Raw genomic sequence first — 20,324 nt, 5'->3', positions numbered from 1 at the left:
TTCATAATTAGTCAAGTAATTTCTCCATATTTATAAATATAATATCTCAGCCAGTACTTGGCACTTGAGAGTTAAGGATTCCCAACATGAGGGAATGCCCTGACCCTGACTTGGAAGTATATCACCATGCCTTTGTTGTTAAGTTAAAATCCTGAAATTCCCGACTTTAACACACTTCGGGAAGTCCTTCCACAATCTGAGTTCAAGAATCTGGCTCACGTACACCACCTTTATAGTGACTAGTGATGAAGAAAAACACTGCTGTGCCAGTGCTTCTCGTTTTCCATGGATCAGTTCAACATGCACTATTACAGAAGCATTTTTGATGTTTCATGGAACATGAATTTCAAACTCCTTCAGTATTTATTGTGGGCAAGTGAGACATAATTTCTTTAAATAGAAGTTGATGTCAATAGCTGAGATTGTTTTCAGCAAAGGTTAAGATGTTGGATTTAAGAAGTATTTGGATAGTGGAGTTAGAGTACAATGGGCACCAAATGGGTGATAAGATCTTGGTGGTGAAGATCATACTAACAGTCGTCTTCAGCAGAACTAACCAAATGGAAGACATAAAATGAAAGCATTATTGGCTGGATCATCAAAGATCACAACATTATTCAGTGTTTAACTAAGTTGTTCTATACTTTGATACTCCCTGATCGATGACGTTATTCTAATCTCCTGCATCAATTTGCCTTGCTGTTTAGGTTATTCATTATATATTACAATTATTTTTGGTTGTGCATTGCACAGTGGATGTTGTATTTGCCTGCAGAGACAGTTGACGTAGTCAGAACAGATTTCTATAAGCCCTTGAGATGTAAATTACAGAATTCTGGGCAAAGAACAGGAATGGGATTTCTGGGATTGTCTTTCCAGGAGCAGCACAGGCTCTGTACTATATTAGTCATAGTAAGTTTATTATCTAAGTACCTATATATCACCATATGCTACCCTGAGATACATTTTCTTATAGCATTTATCAGAAGATAAAGAAATACAATAGAATTTATGAAAATGTATATGTAGATACTGACAAACAACCAATGTTCAAAAGGCAAATTTTGCAAATAATATTGAGAGCATAAGTTGTAGAGTCCTTGAAAGTGAGTCTATAGGTTGTGGAATCAGTTCAGAGTTCAGGTGAATGAAGTTATCCACATGCACGTTTGGGTATCTGGTTGTAGAGCAATAACTATTCCTGACCTGGTGGTGTGGGGCCTAGGGCTCCTGTACTCCTATCTGGCTCTGGGCCCAGTGCTTTCCGTGGATTCACTCTCCTGAAAGGTGCTCTCACACTGGCCTCAGACTCTAAAGATAATGATTCTATGATCCTGTGTTCATGGAACTGAGCATCTTGGCCTACGGTCTGTCAGTGCAGCTGGAAATTCGTTTCTCCTGAGATTTTCACATTGATTAAAAGCAATTGTTAAACTTTGGAAGTGATTTCTAAGCCCTGACCTGGATTGCTGTTATAAATCAAGCTTTAAGTCAGGGGTTCCCAACCTTTTTTATGCCATGGACCAATACCATTAAGCAAGGGGTCCATGGACCATAGGTTGGGAACCCCTGGTTTAGGTAGAATGAATCCTTGGTTATAGATTTTGCAACTATTCCTCTATGAAATGTTCCTTTTGATCATCACCCCAAACTAACTGCACAAGTTCTGTATCCTTCCCTGTGGAGTGCCAGTAATGAATGGGAGCTTATTGTTTAAATCTGGCAAACCATGGATCTGTTTTACTGAAAGCTGCAAGTAACAATGACTGTGCAACAGTTAGGCAGGCAAAATAACTGAAGAATGTAATGGGGGCTTGATCATCTGATGTATTCAAAACAATAAAACACAATTAGAACAAAATCCATTTTAGTGCAAGGTGGTCATAGTGATGCTTAGTGGCCACAGTGACTGGGGGTTTTGCCAATTGGTTCAAGAGCCAAATGGTTGAAGGGAAGCAACTGTTCTTGAACCCGAAGTGTAAAGCCCTCTCTCACGTTTTTGTCCAATTGCCAAATTGGCTAGGACAAGCCCAACTTTGTAGAATAACGTAATATAAAATGTATTCCCTATGCATACATACTGTGTGATAACACAACAGATTCTCCTGAATTCTTTTTTTCTCTGAACTGCACAAATACAGCTTTGGAAAGACAGCATCAAGGAAAACTAATGCATCACTTAACCAAGGAATCGGTCATGCAGCCACCATCTAATCAAGTTCAGCATTTTGTTCCTGGCCAAGCTTTGTCAAATCATTTTTACCGTCAGGGCACAAAAGGACACGAAAAAGCAAACGAATCAAGAGAGCATGTTAAAGGTCAAGGTGGGTGACTTTGTTCAGAATAATCTGTCCCTGTTTCTGGTTTACTACACTTGTGTAATGCTATTTGTTAATTGCCATAGCAAAATCCAAATAAAACTGTACCTACAAGTACCTACTGCTGAATTCAACTCTTTAAAGCTTTTTAAAGTCAGTTTATTGTGATTGCAAGAAATTAGTTTCTCTTGCCATTGTTTAGTGTTTTTAACAAGATGAAATTTAAAATCTCTATCTATTCATTAAGAAAGTACAAGCGCTTAGAGGACTTTGGGAAACCATGTATGGTGAGTGGACATGGAGTCCTTGGGTTGCAGATAGGTGGCAATTGGGTTGCTGTGGCTCAATCATATGGGGCCTGTGCTATTATGTGAGTTTACTTTACAGCTGTTATAAGAACTGCCAGCTGGATGCCGGTGGCCAGGGTGAGGTGGGATTGTCAATCCTAGTTATCTAGATAAGTGGCTTCCGAGCAAACAGTGGCACTAACTACTTTAACAATTAATTTCCTTCAGTGAATGAGGAACAATTAATCATGACTAACAGACAATGATATTGCATAAATGTGACATGGAGTTGCAAGATTTACTGTTGGAGGATATCTAGTGATTATTGTATACAGAGTATAATCTTCAGGTGAAGTGTGATTGAAGGCTTATAGATAATTGGATCAGTTATGGATTCCAGCCGTAGTATTTATGTTAACATAAATTTCTAAATTGAAGATGATAAAAGCTATCTGTATCTTTTTATGTCACAAAATGCAGAACTCATTAAAAGTTTGGTTTACTGAATATTGCTAACACACAACTAACACTCTTCGTACTTTTCCCTCTCCTCTTCCATTTCTCTCAGTATCTGCTTGTGAAATTATAAGCTTGTTGGGATGTAGGTGTAGTTACATCATGGACTGTGGTACTTCACAAGGTGGGAGGGCCGAGTGTAGATGTCAGGTGAGGTGTGTTTTAGGCCAAAGTCAGGGAGATCAGATGAGATACAGTTTTGAAGATGCAACAGGAGCCAGTGGGCTGCCCCAAGCTGCTTCTGTTTTTTGCTAAGATCACGATTATTCTGATCTTTGGCCTTAGCTCCACATGCCTGCTCAATCCCCCTAACTCTCGGCTTCCCTATACATTGATCTCAGATTCCTCCAAAGCTGCAGAGTAGAAAATTCTGAAGCTGCCCAGCTCTAAGAGATTCATAGAAAAATGTACAGAAGTGGGTCTTCTCAGCCCACCTCACTGCAAACCCTGTTGCCCTGCTACACTAGTTCCATTTGCCAGCATTAAGCCAGATGCCTCTCCTATTCAAGTGCTTATCCAAACATTGTAATTGTATCTGCCTCTACCACCACCTCTATTAGTTCATTCCAGAGTCTGCAAAATTTGTTCTTTGAATCTCTCTCACCTTAAACCTATGTCCCCTATTTATTTAAAAATACAGCATGGTAACTGGCCCTTCCATCCGAGCGAGCCTGTACTGTTCAGTTACACCCATGTGACCACTTAACCGTATATTCCATATGTCTTTGCAATGTGGAAGGAAACTGGACCACCAAGAGGCAACCCACATGATCGTGAGAACATACAAACTCAATACAGATGACAGTAGTATTGAACCCGGTTTGTTGATGCCTTAAGAGATTATGCTTCCTTGCTGTTGCTGTGCTGTCCTATTTCTAGGCTTCCCTGCCCTGGGGAAAAAAAAATTGACTACCTATCCTATTTGTGCATAATTCTATAAACCTTTGTAACATCACCCTTCTTTCCCCCCACCCCCCGCCTCCAACATTGGAGTAGGAATGAACTCAGCTTATCCAATCTCTAACTACTGTCCGTATTTTGCTCTCAAATGGGAGATTCCCTTTCCTGTGATAAGGCCCTGCTCATAAAAACCAGTTTTTAGTATCCACTCCATCTATACCTTTAAGTCCCTTTAGTATTTAGTATATTTCAATAAGATCACTTTTCATTTTCCCCAATGGGTTCTTGATAGGCTATTAGGTTCACTTTCCCTGGAATATTACTAAAATCTATCTAGTGAACCTTTGTTGCACTGCCACTGAGACGGATATCCTCTTAAGAGAGTAAAACCAAATTACCTGCAATAAGCTTCACATGGACCCACCAAACCTTGTGTAGTTGCAGCAAGAATTGTGTACTTTTCAATTTGTGAGTTACTTCATATTTCTAGTAAATGGCTAAGTAAACATCAATCTGTTTGAATCCATATATCAATGGTAATATGTAGGGTCTTCTCTGGGTAAACATAATGTACGAGGCTACCAAATTATTTTCCATTATAAATGCAAATCAATTTACCCTGGAGAGGATGACCAAGAAGCAAGTACTGGATTGACAACTCCAGTTTGGTACTGAATGTCCAAGACTTTGGAAAACCGATGAATCGAGCACATGTTTTGGCATTCTGTGTAATGAGGTTAGTAAAACAACCTGATGGCATGAACATAGACTTCTCTAACTTCCGCTAATGCCCCACCTCCCCCTCGTACCCCATCCGTTATTTATTTTTATACACACATTCTTTCTCTCACTCTCCTTTTTCTCCCTCTGTCCCTCTGACTATATCCCTTGCCCATCCTCTGGGTTCTCCCCCCCCCCCGTCTTTCTCCCCGGACCTCCTGTCCCATGATCCTCTCATATCCCCTTTTGCCTATCACCTCTCCAGCTCTTGGCTCCATCCCTCCCCCTCCTGTCTTCTCCTATCATTTTGAATCTCCCCCTCCCCCTCCCACTTTCACATCTCTTACTAACTCTTCCTTCAGTTAATCCTGACGAAGGGTCTCGGCTGAAACGTCGACTGTACCTCTTCCTAGAGATGCTGCCTAGCCTGCTGCGTTCACCAGCAACTTTGATGTGTGTAGCTTGAATTTCCAGCATCTGCAGAATTCCTGTTGTTTAGTAAAACAACCAGCATTTTGTGGGGGAGAAGTAAATGGTCATGTGTTATCTCTGGAGAGTGTTATGTAAGATTGCCAAACCTGGAGGCTCCAAGGGATGTGTGTTGAGCAGCCCAGTTGGAAGATTAAATATTAGAAGTTCTTAAATTTCACTGAAAATTTGTATGAAAATTCTGGCTCTTTGCTGAAGAGAAAGAGGTTGGAAAGGGGGAGTGGAAGGGGAATAATGACTCTTCGTGTAAGGCACTGTAGAGAGTGGAAGGTTTTATGATGAAACCTCCAGGCTGACACTGAGCCACCTTGAGGATAATCATAGCTAATGACGCTGACTAACACATGTCTCAAGTTCATTGGGTTGCACATTATGAATTCTGTTTTTAATCCTTGCCATCATTATGGCTGTCATGGAGTCTTGAGGAATGGAAAGAGACCATTCCACTCATTGTCCACTCTAGGGAGTAGTGTATGGGACTCTGGTTACTTACGCATAGACCTTGTAAGTGTGAGTGGTTCTGCCTTCATCCTTTTGGAAAAGAGGTCTAGACTCACAGCAGTGAGTCAACAATGTCTCAACTCTCTTTTGATCTGTCCCCAAACCTTTTGACATTTAAATAGAAGTGTTCCTTGTTACAAGTATCTCTATCTTGTGCACCTAAATTGAATGTCAACCTCTGTCCCAAGGAAAACAATGCCATCTTCACATATTTCTAAACGTAACTAAAATTCTGCAGCTTTGGTGGTGTTTGCAAATCTCCCCTCCATCCTTCATTATAACTTCCTTTATTACGGTGATCAAAACTATCTACTTCAAGATCTTCGTTCTAAACTGTCCCAGCACTTATTGTGTATTTCCTTGTGTTGTGTGCCTTTGCCAAGTATTTCTTTGCAGTTCTAATTGAATTTTATGCTTAACTGACTTGTTCAACTGCCTTTTTGCAGCTTAATTTCTTGCTCAATATTAACCATTCTGCCATTTTTTAATCAATTGAACCAAGCAATTTTTCTTTGAGACTCTTGTGTGTTAGAAAAGATTGAGGAATATGGAGATGATTCCTAAATAAGGACAGTTCTTTCAGGCGTATGATTTCACTAACAGTAGGAGGGAGTAAGTAAGCCTCTTTCCATTATGAATATTTAATTTCCAATAAACAAATGAAATATTCTAAAACTAGCTACAAGCTGAAGCATTAGTTTGAAGTACAGATTTCATTCATTTTGAATGAAAATCATCCTCATGGGGTTGATTTCTTCTGATGAAATTGTCTTGCAGTTGAAATCCTGGCAAAGTCTGGCCAATATATAGCGACTGAGCCACCATACCTAAGCCCATCACCCCTACTGGGGCCTAGATCGCTGATGGCAGCTCACTAGAGTCCTCTGCCCGGGGCCAGTCTTTCAAATTGTTCCCAGGTGTAGCCCATTTTCAAAGATCCTTCCTCTCCCAGGGATGAGGTCTTTGGAGCTTCTGTTGCCGTTTCTGTAGCTCTAGGTTTTTATGGGATGGGTTTGCTAACCTTATGCCCAACCCTCCATGGCAAAGTTGGGCTACCCATCGTTGTATAAATAGTTCTTTTTGACGCATTTTTATTACAATCTGCTATCATTGCCCTATTGTGAATTCAAGTGGTTATAATGGTTAATGCTACATAGATTTGTGGCAGTCAGGCCACTAGGTTCATACTTCCCCCAATTTTATCCAAGTATTATTCATCTGTCATCTTCATAGTGAATAGTATACAGTATATAAATGCTCAAATTAGGGATTTGAAGCAAAATTTTAATTCCTTAAAGCTTTTACTAGAAAGTTCATGTTTTTACTGAAGGTAGAGATTTCCCAGCCTTTCACTTTAAATTTGATTTAATCTGAACTATGTTCCATTTCAAAAGATGCATTAATCCACAAAGTCTTGAATCTTTTGTATTAGATTCGGCAAAAGCCTGCCTAAATTTTAAACCTAATTAGGAATGTACCTGGGTTATATATAAAAAGTTTTGGTTTGAGAATGATGGGGAGGCAGCGCAAGGGAAAAAAGTACCTAATTTAAAATGTTTCTGGTTTTTGTAATGTGGGGTGAAAGTTAATACTAACTAGAACAAATATAATAGAAATATTCTGTAAACTAGGCAGTGAATGTTAAACAAAAAATAACATCTTGGGTTCCTAACCTGAGATAAAAGCTGTTGCCACCTTGTGTTTTGGGACTATTTTCTGTTATTTCACTTACGGTATCTAGCACATTTTTATTTCATATTAGAAACATTTTTTCTGTAGATTTTAATTATTTCCTTCTTCCCCATTATTAAAGTTTCATGCATTTGAGCCATGATTAGCCATTTTTGTTGTGCCTTAATTGAACAATGTAGATGTAGAAAATAATACTGGAAATGATCAGATGAAAGGTATCAATCTTTCTAAATGGTCAACAATGCAAAATGTTAAATTTCTCTTTACATAAATGCTGCCCAACCTGTTGAGTGTTTTAGCATTAAATTTATATTTCAGATTTACTTTGCTTTCTGAATACAGGTGTGCACTAAATCTAAATGGACTGTTTCTTTGCTGTTAATTCCATCTGTTTCAATTTTGCTATAAAGGGCTGGTGTCCTATTTTGACAGATCCAGATTTTAGTTTGAATTCTTTTATTAAGAGAGCTGTAGAATTATATTGGGCAGTGCACCATTGAATAGGCTGAGAGAAACAGGTTGCCAACATGTTGATATTTGGAGCTTTAACTGAGCTTGGTGTTTTAATCCATTGCTCTGTCCTTTCGTTTTGCATCAATTGGGAATAAAATTCAGAATTCCAAAAAGAGAGTGTGGAGATGGTCAGGTTTCTGTGGCATCCTCTTGAAATAATAAAAAAAAAATCCTTATTCTCCATTTACAATGTAGATTTCTGTCTTTTTCTCCCCCCTCTGCTTTCTTTCTCTTCTGACTTGGATTCTTCAGGCCAGTTCTTTGATGAAAATGAATCCCCAGCTGATCCGCAACATGACTCTAAAGTGGCGGATTATAATGGGGATGATGGTAATGTGGGTGAGTACGAGGCAGACAAGCAGGCCGAACTGGCTTACAATGAGGAAGAGGATGGTGATGGTGGGGAAGAAGACGTCCAAGGTGAGCTTGGGCCTCATTTCCTTGAAACCAAGAGCTGTGTTAAATCTAAGTGTGTTATCTGCTGAATATTTCTGTGCTCCAGCCATTAAGCTGGTGAGCTTTCTCCAGGATGCATATCAGTTTTAACTAGCTTTATCTACATTAGGACTATGCTTATTTTAATTAACTTAAATAAATCTCTGGCTACATTTGTAAAATAAAGCACCTGACCGTGAAATAAAAAAGTTATTCCAAATTTTGAAAGCCATCTTTTCACCACCTTTCACTTTTGCATTTGTGTTCCCCTGGTCATTCAGAGCCTCTCCCAATTCAGTTCCTCTAATCATTTTTAACTTTACATTTTACTTCGATTTTTGCCATCTTGTTTAAGACCATTTGAAGATGCTCCGAGATTTTCAGTGCATTGAAATTTCAGATCATTTGAGACCCCAAGATAAGATATTTCTTTCTGGCTGTACTAGTTCATTCTGTGCTTAGCACCTCTTAAGGTCACATTTAGAATGATAAAATCTTTCTTGCTTGTGGTTTATTTCTACCTAATTTGAGATTACAGGGCTTGAGGTAAAAATATCTGCCATCTCATGGACTGGGTGAATACAAAACAAAGTTTAGTTTCTTAGCTCAGTTTGTGATGCTGCAGTTTTTTTTAAAAATCAAATTTTAGTTAACTTTCCCTTATTAGTTATTGACCTTATATTGGTGGTGAGTTTTGCCAGTGATGTACATCTGTCTCTGAAGCCTCTCGTTTCCCAGCCACCTTAGTCTTTGGGAAACACTGTGCAGGGCACTTGGTCTGGTTTGGGAAAGATTATCAATATTCTTGTGGGCAGGTTTACTACAGCTTTTGAGAGCGGTTTGAACTAATATGTCAGGGGCATGGGAACCAGTATGAAAGAACTGAGAATGAGTCAGCAGGTTTACAAGTAGATGGGTGTAACATAAATGTAAGGAAGGACAAGCCAATGATTGGGTACAAATGCAGACAAAGCAAAGAGTTAAATTGTACCACGGAGGCAAAATTCGAAAGGGGAAAAATATGCAGGACTGAAGGCGCTGTATTCAAATGTGTGTAGCATTCGGAATAAGGTTGGTGAACTTGTGGCACAATTAGAGATTGGTCAGTATGATGTGGGCATCACTAAGTCATTGTTGAAAAAAGGCCATAGTTGGGAGCTTAACATCAAAGGATATGCTTTGCATTGAAAGGACAGGCAGGGAGGTAAAGGCAGTGGTGTGGCTCTGTTGGTAAGAGATAGAAGAGGGTAACATGACATTGTAATGGGGGACTTAAATATGCAAGAGGATTGGGAAAATCAGGTTGGTGTCAGATTGCAAGAGAGGGAATTTGTTGAATGCCTATGAGATGGCTTTTTAGAGCAGCTTGTGCTTGAGTCTACTCAGAGAAAGGCTATCTTAGATTGGGTGTAATAACCAAGATCTTATTAGGGATCTTAATGTAAAGGAACTCTTAGACAATGATCATAATATGATTGAATTCATACTGCAATTTGAGAGGGAGAAGCACAAGTCACATGTAATAGTATCACAATGGAATAAAGAGAGTTATAAGCATGAGAAAAGGAGCTTGCCCAGGTGGATTGGAGGAGGATACTGGCGGGGATGATGGTAGAGAAGAGGTGGGTGATGTTTCTGGGAATAGCTCACAAGGCACAGGATAGATACATCCCACAGAATTGTTCTCAAATGGCAAGGGTAGGCAACTGTGTTTGACAAGGGATGTTAAGGACTGCATAAAGCCAAGGAAAAAGCATAAAAGGTAGTAAAAGAGAGTGGGAAGGAGGATGATTGGGAAGCTTTTAAGATCCAACAAAAAGCAACTATGAAAGCTATAAGAAAGGAAAAGATGAAATAAGGGCATAATATAAGGCAGGATACTAAAAAGCTTTTCCAGTTATATAGAGTAAAAGGGAGGTGACAGTCGATATTGGACCATTGGAAAATGATGTTGGTGAGGTAGTAATGGGAGAAAAAGAAATGGCAGATGGACTTAGAGTACTTTGCTTAAGTCTTCGCTGTGGAAGACACTAGCAGTGTGCCAGAGGTCTGTGAGTGTCAGGGAGCAGGAGTGAGAACCATTACTATTACAAAGGAAAATGTACTACAGTATTATAAAGGAAAAGGTCTTAAGGTGGATAAATCACCTGGACCAGATGGACTACATCCCAGAGTTCTGAAAGAGGTTGCTGAAGAGGTAACGGATGCATTAGTCATGATCTTTCAAGAGTCACTGGAAAATTGCAAATGTCACTCCACTCTTTAGGAAGGGAGGAAGGCAAAAGAAAGGAAATTGTAGACCAGTTAGCCTAACCTCAGTGGTTGGGAAAATGTTGGAGTCTATTATTAAAGATGGGCTTTTGAGGTATTTGGAGACTAATGATAAAATAAGTCAAAGATAGCATGGTTTCTGTAAAGGGAAATCTTGCTTGACAAATCCGTTAGGGTTCTTCGAGAAAGTAACAAGCAGGGTAGACAAAAGATATTATTTACTTGGATTTTCAGAAAGCATTTGATAAGATGCCACAAATGAGGCTCCTTCAGATAAAATCCTATGGCGTTACAGGAAAAGATACTGGCATGGACAGAGGAATGGCTGACGGGCAGGAGGTAGCGAATGGAATAAAAGTGGTCTTTTCCGGTTGGCTGCCAGTGTGTAGTGGTGTTCCTCAGGAGTCAGTAATGGGACCTCTATGTTTCACATTGCTTGTCAATTATTTAGATAATGGAATTGATGGCTTTGTGGCAAAGTTTGCTGATGATACAAAGATAGGTGGAGGGGCAGGTAGTGCTGAGGAAGCAATGCGATTGCAGCAGGACTTGGACAAATTGGAAAAATAGACAAAAAATTGGCAGATGGAATACAATGTCGGGAAATGTATGATAATGTGTTTTGGTAAAAGGAAAATAGCGCAGACTATTATCTAAATGGGGAGAAGGTTCAAACAGCAGAGATGTAGAGGGACTTGGGAGTCCTCGTGCAAGACTCCCATAAGGTTAATTTACAGGTTGAGTCTGTGGTTAACAGGAGAAAATCTGCAGATGCTGGAAATGAAAGCAACACACAAAAGGCTGGAGGAACTCAGTAGGCCAGACAGCAGCAATGAGGGGGAAAAAAAAAGTACAGTCAACATTTCGGGCTGAGACCCTTCGGCTAGAACCTTGACACCCTTCCTGCCGAAGGGACTCGGCCCAAAACGTCGACTGTACTTTTTTTCCATAGATGCTGTCTGGCCTGCAGAGGTCCTTCAGCATTTTATGAGAGTCTGTGGTAAAGAATGCAAATGTAACGTTGGCATTTATTTCAAGGAGAATAGAATATAAAAACAGATAATCTGAGCATTTATAAGACATTAGTCAGGCTGCACTTGGAATATTGTCAACAGTTTTGTGCCCCAAATCTCAGAAAGGATGTGTTGTCATTGGAGAGAGTCCAGAGGAGGTATGCGAGGATAATTCTGGGAATGAAGGGGTTAACATGTGAGGAGCATTTGGCAGCTCTGGCCCTGTACTCACTGGAACTTAGGAGAATGGGGGGGGGGGGTGTGCGGGAGGGTGAGGGATCTCATTGAAACCTACCGAATGTTGAAAGGACTAGATAGGGTGGATGGTGGAGATGTTCCCTGTGGTGGGGGTATCCAAAGCCTCAAAGTTGAAGGGTGACCTTTTAGAACAGGGGTAAGAAGGAATTTTTTTTAGCCAGAGTAGTGAATCTGTGGAATGTTCTGTCATAGATTGTGGTGGAGGCCAGGTCCATAGGTATATTTAAGGTAGAAGTTGATAATTTCATGATTGGTCAGGGCATCAAAGGATATGGCGAGAAGGCAGGTGTATGGGGTTGAGTGGGTTCCGGAATCAGCCATGATGGAATGGTGGAATAGACTGGATGGGCTGAATGGCCTAGTTCTGCTCCTATATCTTGTGGTCTAACATTTTAATTTGAGAATGCACCGTTTAATTAAACAATTATCTTGTGCAACATTGGGAACTGCACCTGGTCATGTTCAAGGCACAAGTCTTTTCTAATTTAAAGCAAGCAACAGTATAGCACCGAACAGGACATTCGCTTCTTGATGTTGTGCTGATCTTGATATTTATGCCCAACATTTTGGAAAATTAATCAAAACTGATTAGTGACCTACAACTTTATAACTTACCGGAGTTGAAAAGAACAGCTTGAAATTACTTGAATAGGATTGCAATTTTAGTTTATTAGTTTTATTTGAACTCCTTCATAGACTGAATCTACAAACTGGCGGGAGTTTTGTGCGCCTTGGAAAGACATAACCTTTTCAACTTCTGTTACAGGAGACTGAGCCGGTTGCAGTGGTGAAAAAGTAGTGATGAATTGGCACAGAACTGCACACTGTTCAAGTATAAACACAACGCACATGTTTTCCCCTCTCCTAGTGACCAACATTTCTATGTTATTGTTTGATGAGAGCTGAGGAGACTGAGTAAAAGTTGATCAGCCCCTTCCAGATATATGGGCCTTCTCTTGTACCATTTAATCAGTTTAAGTCCAATTTCCCTGCCAAATGTATCACTGTCTGCTCATCACTATCTCAACCAAATAAATGATTAAAGGGAACTTTAGAAATGAGTATAAAATCAATTAAATACACTCTCAAATAGTTTAAGTACCTAAATACAATCTATCGTAAATTGACAGCATTCTAAACCAATTTGGAAGTCTAGTGAATAGATAATGATCTTTTCAAAGTAAATCTTCATGCAGATAACACATTTAGATTTAGTTTCAGTTTTGTCTGCATGTTACCATCTGCTTCTCTGCTTTGGTCAGTTTGCCTGCTGATAACTACATGCAAACCCCAACCCCTCCAATGCATTGGCATCATTTTCTTTTCAACATAAACTACTGATAGACATGTAGAGGTTTATCTAGTTTCAATGTGATATGCACACTGCTTTCATGTTTGTCACTTTTCATTTTGAATGAAATTTTGTTTTTGCATCTTGATAGTTTAATCATTGATGTGTGGTTTTGTCTTGCTATTTATTGTGCTGTACAGTTAAGTATCAACTGAATTTTAGAACTAGTGGAAAGAATGAAGAGTCAGGCTGCATTTAATCTAATTTTGGCTTTTAGTTCATTGTATTTAAATTTACCTTAAAATGTTTTCTCCATTTTATTTTTTATCTTGGTAAATAGCATTGCACTAAATGAGTTAATATTTATTGTAAAGCTTTAAAGTTTTAATTATGGTTGTCATTTGCAATCAACATTGCTTTCCTGAAACTTGGTATTTTATTACGTGTACATATTTATTAAACCACAGTATTTGGTTGCAATCTTCTCTGTTGCTGCAAGAGTGCTCATAACTCAGCTGACACTAATCTGCATATGCACTGATTTCATTAGGCATCTAACATGTTATTTACAAGGGGTGCTGAAAATGGGTCAATGATTGGGTGCAATAGTTTCTTGCTCAGCATAATGTGTTGCATGAGTTTTCCTAATTAGTGCCTTAAATATTCACTTGGTGTTTTACTAGCATCTGTTTAGTGTGCTTGAATGAAAGTATATTTGCTGTAGATTGATTGTGATTATTGTCCTGGAATTACTGCATTTTAACTGGATTCAATTGACTTTACCCTCTCATTCCAATTAGTTTTAAATGCTGATAAAACATGTGCACATTCATTAGTTCTGCTTAGATTGTCATAGATTCCTATCTAAAGAAAGTCAGAAAAAGGTGGCAGAAGAGCATGGAGTTCAGGCAGGTGAAATAGGGACATGAAGGTCCTAGGACTGATCATTTAGAAAAAGGAATAGTAAATGTGCCACAGGACTCGTAACAAAATGGAGTTAGGAAATTAAAAGGAGGAAGATCTGAAGGAAGTTCAGAATTTTAAGGCTGTTAAAGCTTGATCTTTCCCTTAGAGGAAGGGGAGATGTTTGTTGAAACTCAAAACATTGAAGGGTATTGTGGAACTGCAGACTGGGGCAGCTTTGAGATAGTGAATTGGTATTCTGGAAAGATCAACCCATGTGGGCCAACACATTAGTCTTAAGACTCAGGATATGTTGAGAACATACAAAAGCCTTAAAGCACTTTTCACCATGGTCAAGGGCAATGTCTATCTTGCTACAACACCAGTGAATGATAAGATGGACCCTGACCTTAATTTATTTCGTTATGACCTTGCTCCTTGCTGGCTACTTGCACTGCACTTCCTCTGCGCTGTAACACTTCATTCTGCATGCTGTTATTATTTTATATTATTTTGATGCACCATTGTAATGAATTGATCTACATGGATGTTATACAAGAAATTTTTCGCTGTACCTTGGTACATGTGACAATAATGAAGCAATTTACCAATGTAGCAACTTGAAATGGTGGACAGCTTAAATACCTGTGATTGGGGATGGATCTGAACAATGAAGAGGGTTGATTTTCAGCCTGAATCCTCATGGAATTATTTCATGCCTGAAGAAACCCATTTTGTTTTCTTCTCCATCACTTGCCAAGCTGTGGAGAAAAGGGTAACTCTTTAATATTCCTGAGGACAATTCTTGCCTGTCCAGTATCTAGAAAGTTGGTAACAGCTGCTTTCTGATGTAATGTTCACTAACTAGACGCAGTTATTCCTGATATTCACATTTCATCTACTTTCATGATCCATTTTCGAAGGTGGGAAGATAGGTTTCTACACTGCTTGAACGAAGGATGATTTTCCCACCTGTCTTGATCTAAAGTGCCAGATATTGTTTGGGAGGAGACTTTGTATGAAACAGTATCTAGAATTTCTATGGTATCTTTCATGGTCCTTTCAGATCTCAAAACATTTTTTAGCTAATCGAATACAGTTTTATTTATTAATTGATTGAGATGCAGCTTGGATTAGACTCTTCCAGTGCTTCGAGCTGTGCTGCCCAGCAACCCCTGATTTAACCCTAGCCTAATCACGGGACAATTTCTTTGAGATCAGTTAACCTACCAACCGGTGTGTCTTTGGACTATGTGAGGTAACTGGAGTATCTGGTGGAAACCCACATGGTCATGGGGAGACAAGTAGAAATTGCTTACAGACAGCGGCTGGAATTGAACCCTGGTTGCCAGTACTGTAAAACATTGTGAAGCACTATGCTACCATGACTCCCTGATATAGGAATTGTTTCTTTGAAAAGAAAGGGGAGGCACATGTCTACATCTGGGAGAGAGCGGTTTGTGCTGGGTATTTGTGCTTCAGATTTTTTTCAAATTTAAGTCTTATATTTTGCATGGAAGTGGAGTTGAGGCCACATGGCAGAATTTGTAGGTCAAGTGCTGCAAGAAATGTAGCAAGCCATAGCCAAGTGGGGAAATTTGGAGAGATTTTCCTTCCAGCTGATCAATGAAGATCAGAAAGAAGATGGTTGCATGAGCCTGAAATCTTTCAGAGACCATTTGGGCTGATCTGTTTGTATTGATGTTGAGCAGAAGAGGGAAGTGTTTTGCAGTATCATCTTTATTGCCATTATAAAACAGTATTGGCTTGCCTTTGACATAACCACAAATGCATTGGTGAAGCATTTGAGAGAAACAGCTTGTTGATAGAAGAATGAAACAGTACACTACAGGAGGCCATTCGGCACACTGAATAGTGAAAGGATTTTTAATAGCTGAATTTGGATTGTACCATGCCAGTGTCTAAACTTGTTTTCTGATTTATTACATTGGGCCAGGCCAGCAAAACCCCATACATTCTCAGTGTATTAAAAACTGATGTAAAACTTGAGTGAAGTGTCGTGAAATTGGAAGATTACAGTACTTTGGTCATTTTAATTTTACACCATGTATATTACTCAATACAAGTTAATGTTGTGCAATATGTTTAATCTACTAGAGTTCTTTAAAAAACGTGACCAGTGGAATAATGAGAAACCAGGGGTGAGGTTTATTTGGATTTTTGGAAGGCATTCAATAAGATCCCACGTGGGAGGTTGGTCAACAAGGTTAGAACACAGAATTCAGGGAGCAACAATTTGTTGGAGGAACTCAACGGGTCAAATAGCATCTGTGGGAGAAAAGGAGTCGTCATTGTTTCAGATCAAAACCCTAATTCCACAGAGGGTGCCTGACCTCGAGTTCTTCCATGTTCCTGTATCCGCCTTCCCTTGTGCCTTCACAATTGAGGGTAATATATGAATATGGATTAACAACTGGTTATTTGGTAGAAAAGAGTGTGAATAAATGGATCTGGCTCAGTCTGATAATCTCTGATTAGTTGGATACTGCAGGAGTAGCCCGGCTACTCACAATCTGTATTAGTAATCTGGCTGAAGAGACCTGAAGTTCAAAGTAAATTTATTATCAAAGTACATGTATGTTGTCATATAAACCCTGAGATTCATTTTCTTGTGGACACACTCAATAAATCTGTAATAGAATAATAGAACCAATGTAAGTCTATTTCCAAGTTTTTTATGACTTAAAAAAAACTACCTGGGATGTGAATAGGAGGAAATTGTAAAGCAGCCTACAGAAAAATATAGAGAAGTTAAATGGGCAAGAACAAAACAGATGATAAAGATAAAGATTAGCTTTGTCACATGTGCATTGAAACATGCAGAGAAATGCATCATTTGCATCAACGACCAACAGTCTGAGGACATGCTGGGGAAGCCCGCAAGTGTCCTCGTGCTTCCAGTACCAACATAGTATGCCCACAACTCACTAACCCTAACCTGTACATCTTTGGAATGTTGGTGGAAACTATGCAGTCACAAGGATAACTTATAAACTACTTACAAGTCTTAGAACTTTGTAGCTAAGGTTTTAGCTGGTGAGGGTGGATAAGATTGGTCAGAGACCTGGATGTGTTAATGAGACACCGAATACTAACAGGCATATGCTGTAAGTGATAGGGAAACCATCTACACACAAAAATTACTGGTGAACGCAGCAGGCCAGGCAGTAATTTTTATGTGTGTTGCTTGAAATTCCAGCATCTGCAGATTTCCTCATGTTTGGGAAACCATCTAGATTGTTTTGTCTTTCTCTGTGTAGTATAATATAATAAGTATTTGGATAAACATGGATAGTCAGCATGGGTTCGTGTCTAACCAATCTTAGTTTTTTGAAGTTACCAGGAAAATGGTTGGAGGCAAGGCAGTGGATGTTGTCTACATTGTCTTTAGTAAGAGATTTGACAAGGTCCTGCATGGGATGCTGGTCAAGAAGATTCAGTTGCTCGGCATTCAGGATGAGGTAGTAAACTGGATTAGACGTGGGCTTTGTGGGAGAAACCAGAGAGTGGTAGTAGAGGATTGCCTCTCTGACTGGAGGCCTGTGACTAGTGGTGCGTTGCAGGGATCGGTGCTGGGTCCTTTGTTGTTTGTCATTTATATCAATGATCTAGATAATGTGGTTAACTGGATTGGTGAATTTGTAGATGACACCAAGACTGGGAGTGTAGTGGACGGTGAGAAAAGCTATAATGGCTTGCAGAAGGATCTGCATCAGCTGGAAAAATCAGCTGAAAAATGGCAGATAGAATTTAAGGCAGACAAGTGTGAGGATTTGCACTTCGGTAGATCAACCAGGGTAGATCTCACACTGTGAACGTAAGGAGTGTGGTAGAACAAAGGGATCTGGGGATCTGGGAATACAGGTCCATAATTTGTTGAAAATGGTGTCACAGGTAGATAGAGTCATAAAGAAATCTTTTGACACATTGGCCTTCATAATTCAATGTATTGAGTACAGGAGATGGGATGTTATGTTCAAGTTGTATAAAATGTTGGTGAGGCCTAATTTGGAGTATTGTGTGCAGTTTTGGTTACCTACCTACAGGAAAATGTAACCAAGATTGAAAGAGTACAGAGAAAATTTACAAGGATGTTGTCGGGTCTGGAGGACCTAAGTTATAAGGGAATATTGAATAGATTAGGACTGTATTCTTTAGAACGTAGAAGACTGAGAAGAGATTTGATAGACGTATGCTAAATTATGAGGATTATAGATAGGGTAAATACAACCAGGCTTTTACCGCTGAGTGTGGGTGAGACTACAACCAGAGGTCATGGGTTAAAAGTGAAAGGTGAAAAGTTTAAGGGGAACATGAGGGGAAACTTCACTCAGTATTATGAGTGTGTGGAATCAGCTGCCGAGACAAGGGGTGCATGTGAGCTCCATTTTAAGGTGTAAGAGAATAGGGACATGGGTAGTGGAGAGTTGAAGGGCTATGGTCCTGGTACAGGTTGATGGGAATAGGCAGCTTAAATGGTTTCAGCATGGACTAGATGGGCCAAAGGGCCTGTTTCTGTGCTCTACTTTATGGCTCAAGCAGATTTGAATACAGGAATAATATTTTACTGCAATTGCATAGTTTTGGTACAATGGAGTGCAGTGTACAGTTTTGGTCTCCTTACTAAAAGTACTTAAAATAGTGGGTGTGCAGCAACACTTTCAGGACTGCTTCTAGGGATGAGGGAAAAGGTTGAGTAGACTATAACATTAGAAAAACAAGTTCTCATTGAAACTTTCAACATTCTTCTAGGACTTGACAGGCTGTTTGTAGGGAGGACGTTTGTTCTGTTTGAGAGCCTAGAACCAGGAGTTACAATCTCAGAATGAAGGGGCAGGCCATTTGGGATTAAAAATCTTCTTTTGACACAGGGTGATGAAAGTTTGGAATTCTCTGTCCTTGGGATTGTGACAGTTCAGTCACTGGGCTAATTTCAACTGGAAATCACTAGAGGATAGTTCAGGAAAATGACATGGAGGTAGAAGATCAATTATGATTTTTAAATGGTGGAGCAGCCTCGAAGGACCAAAATGACTTTTTTTTGTTACTTCGTTCAATGTTAATGTCAATTTTTATTCTACCCCTAGGGAATAATCTTAAACCTCTGTATAAGGAACAGACGAAATGAAGTGTAAAAATATACAAGTTATACTCACTTAGCCTGTAAAGTATTGACCTCTTGGGTCTCCATAAAGTGTGGCAGCCCAGAAATCTAGGGATTACCAATGGAAGGTACAACTTTTGGAAATTAATTGCATTCAAAAGGTATTTCTTACTGTAATAAGTTGTCTTGCATACTTTCCAAAACACTTTGAGCAAGTCTGTTTAAAACTGCCAGAACATACACGTACATGAAAACAGAAGTAATCCATGCAGCACTTGAGTCAGATTCTTACAGTTAACTTACGGCAGTTCCTAATTCCTCAGCATCCACAGATGTACTCATTTGGGTATCCATCGTCTATTGGGGTATAGAATAGCAAAAATTTACAACTATTGCGTGTGACAATTTCTGTTCATCTACAATCCCATATGGACAATATTTTATTGTGAGATTTCACCAACTCGTTCCAGGCTTTGCAAACTAGAGACTCTCCTCCCAGCATCCATCCCAGGAATCCCTACCATAACCTTGCATTTCAATGTTTTGAGAAAATTCCTGTCATTTGGGTATGAATGTAAATGCAGCACCACTTCTAAGCCCACTGTACAGAGCCTAAAACTGCACAGGTATTCCAGATAGGCCATTTATAATTTCATTAAGACTTGTTCTATGAACTCTGCAATAAAGCCAACTTATCATTATACTTTCTAATGATGATACTTGCATGTTAACTCGTACATTAAGATCTCACTGCCCATCAGCACTTGTTTTTATTCTCCCATTCAAGCTGACAACTCTGCCTCTTCCCATAGTCCTTCTGCCAACTTGCAACTTAGTCATACAACTTTGTAGACTCCACATCTTCCCAACTGACTTTTCTAACTTATTTTTGTATCTTTGGCAAACTTGGATGTAAGTTACTATAATCTGGTAAGAAGCTGAGGACTCGGTGCTGATTCTTGTGTTAGTTATAGCCCACATCTTTGGAAAAATCCATTTATTTCTACTTTGCTTTAACTTTCAACCAATTATCTTTCTAATATATTCAGTGCCCTTAGTTTTTGTGACAGTGTTTGAAACCTTATCAAAAGC

General features: G+C 39.3%; 1 protein-coding gene across 2 annotated transcripts in view; it reads left to right on the top strand.

The window, feature by feature from the left end:
• Positions 1–20,324, top strand: part of golm2 (golgi membrane protein 2) — a 92,343-nt gene that overhangs the window by 69,014 nt on the left and 3,005 nt on the right. Inside the window, exons 9-10 of one of the 2 annotated variants that reach the window (XM_063066215.1) lie at positions 2,142–2,324; positions 8,189–8,356. In XM_063066215.1, the coding sequence (XP_062922285.1) occupies positions 2,142–2,324; positions 8,189–8,356 (351 nt within the window). The remainder of the gene's footprint in view (positions 1–2,141; positions 2,325–8,188; positions 8,357–20,324) is intronic. The other variant, XM_063066216.1, reaches the window with a different exon arrangement.

This window comes from Mobula hypostoma, chromosome 13 (assembly GCF_963921235.1).
Source record: "Mobula hypostoma chromosome 13, sMobHyp1.1, whole genome shotgun sequence".
Classification (NCBI taxonomy): domain Eukaryota; kingdom Metazoa; phylum Chordata; class Chondrichthyes; order Myliobatiformes; family Myliobatidae; genus Mobula; species Mobula hypostoma.
This window is presented reverse-complemented; position numbering and strand designations above follow the sequence as displayed.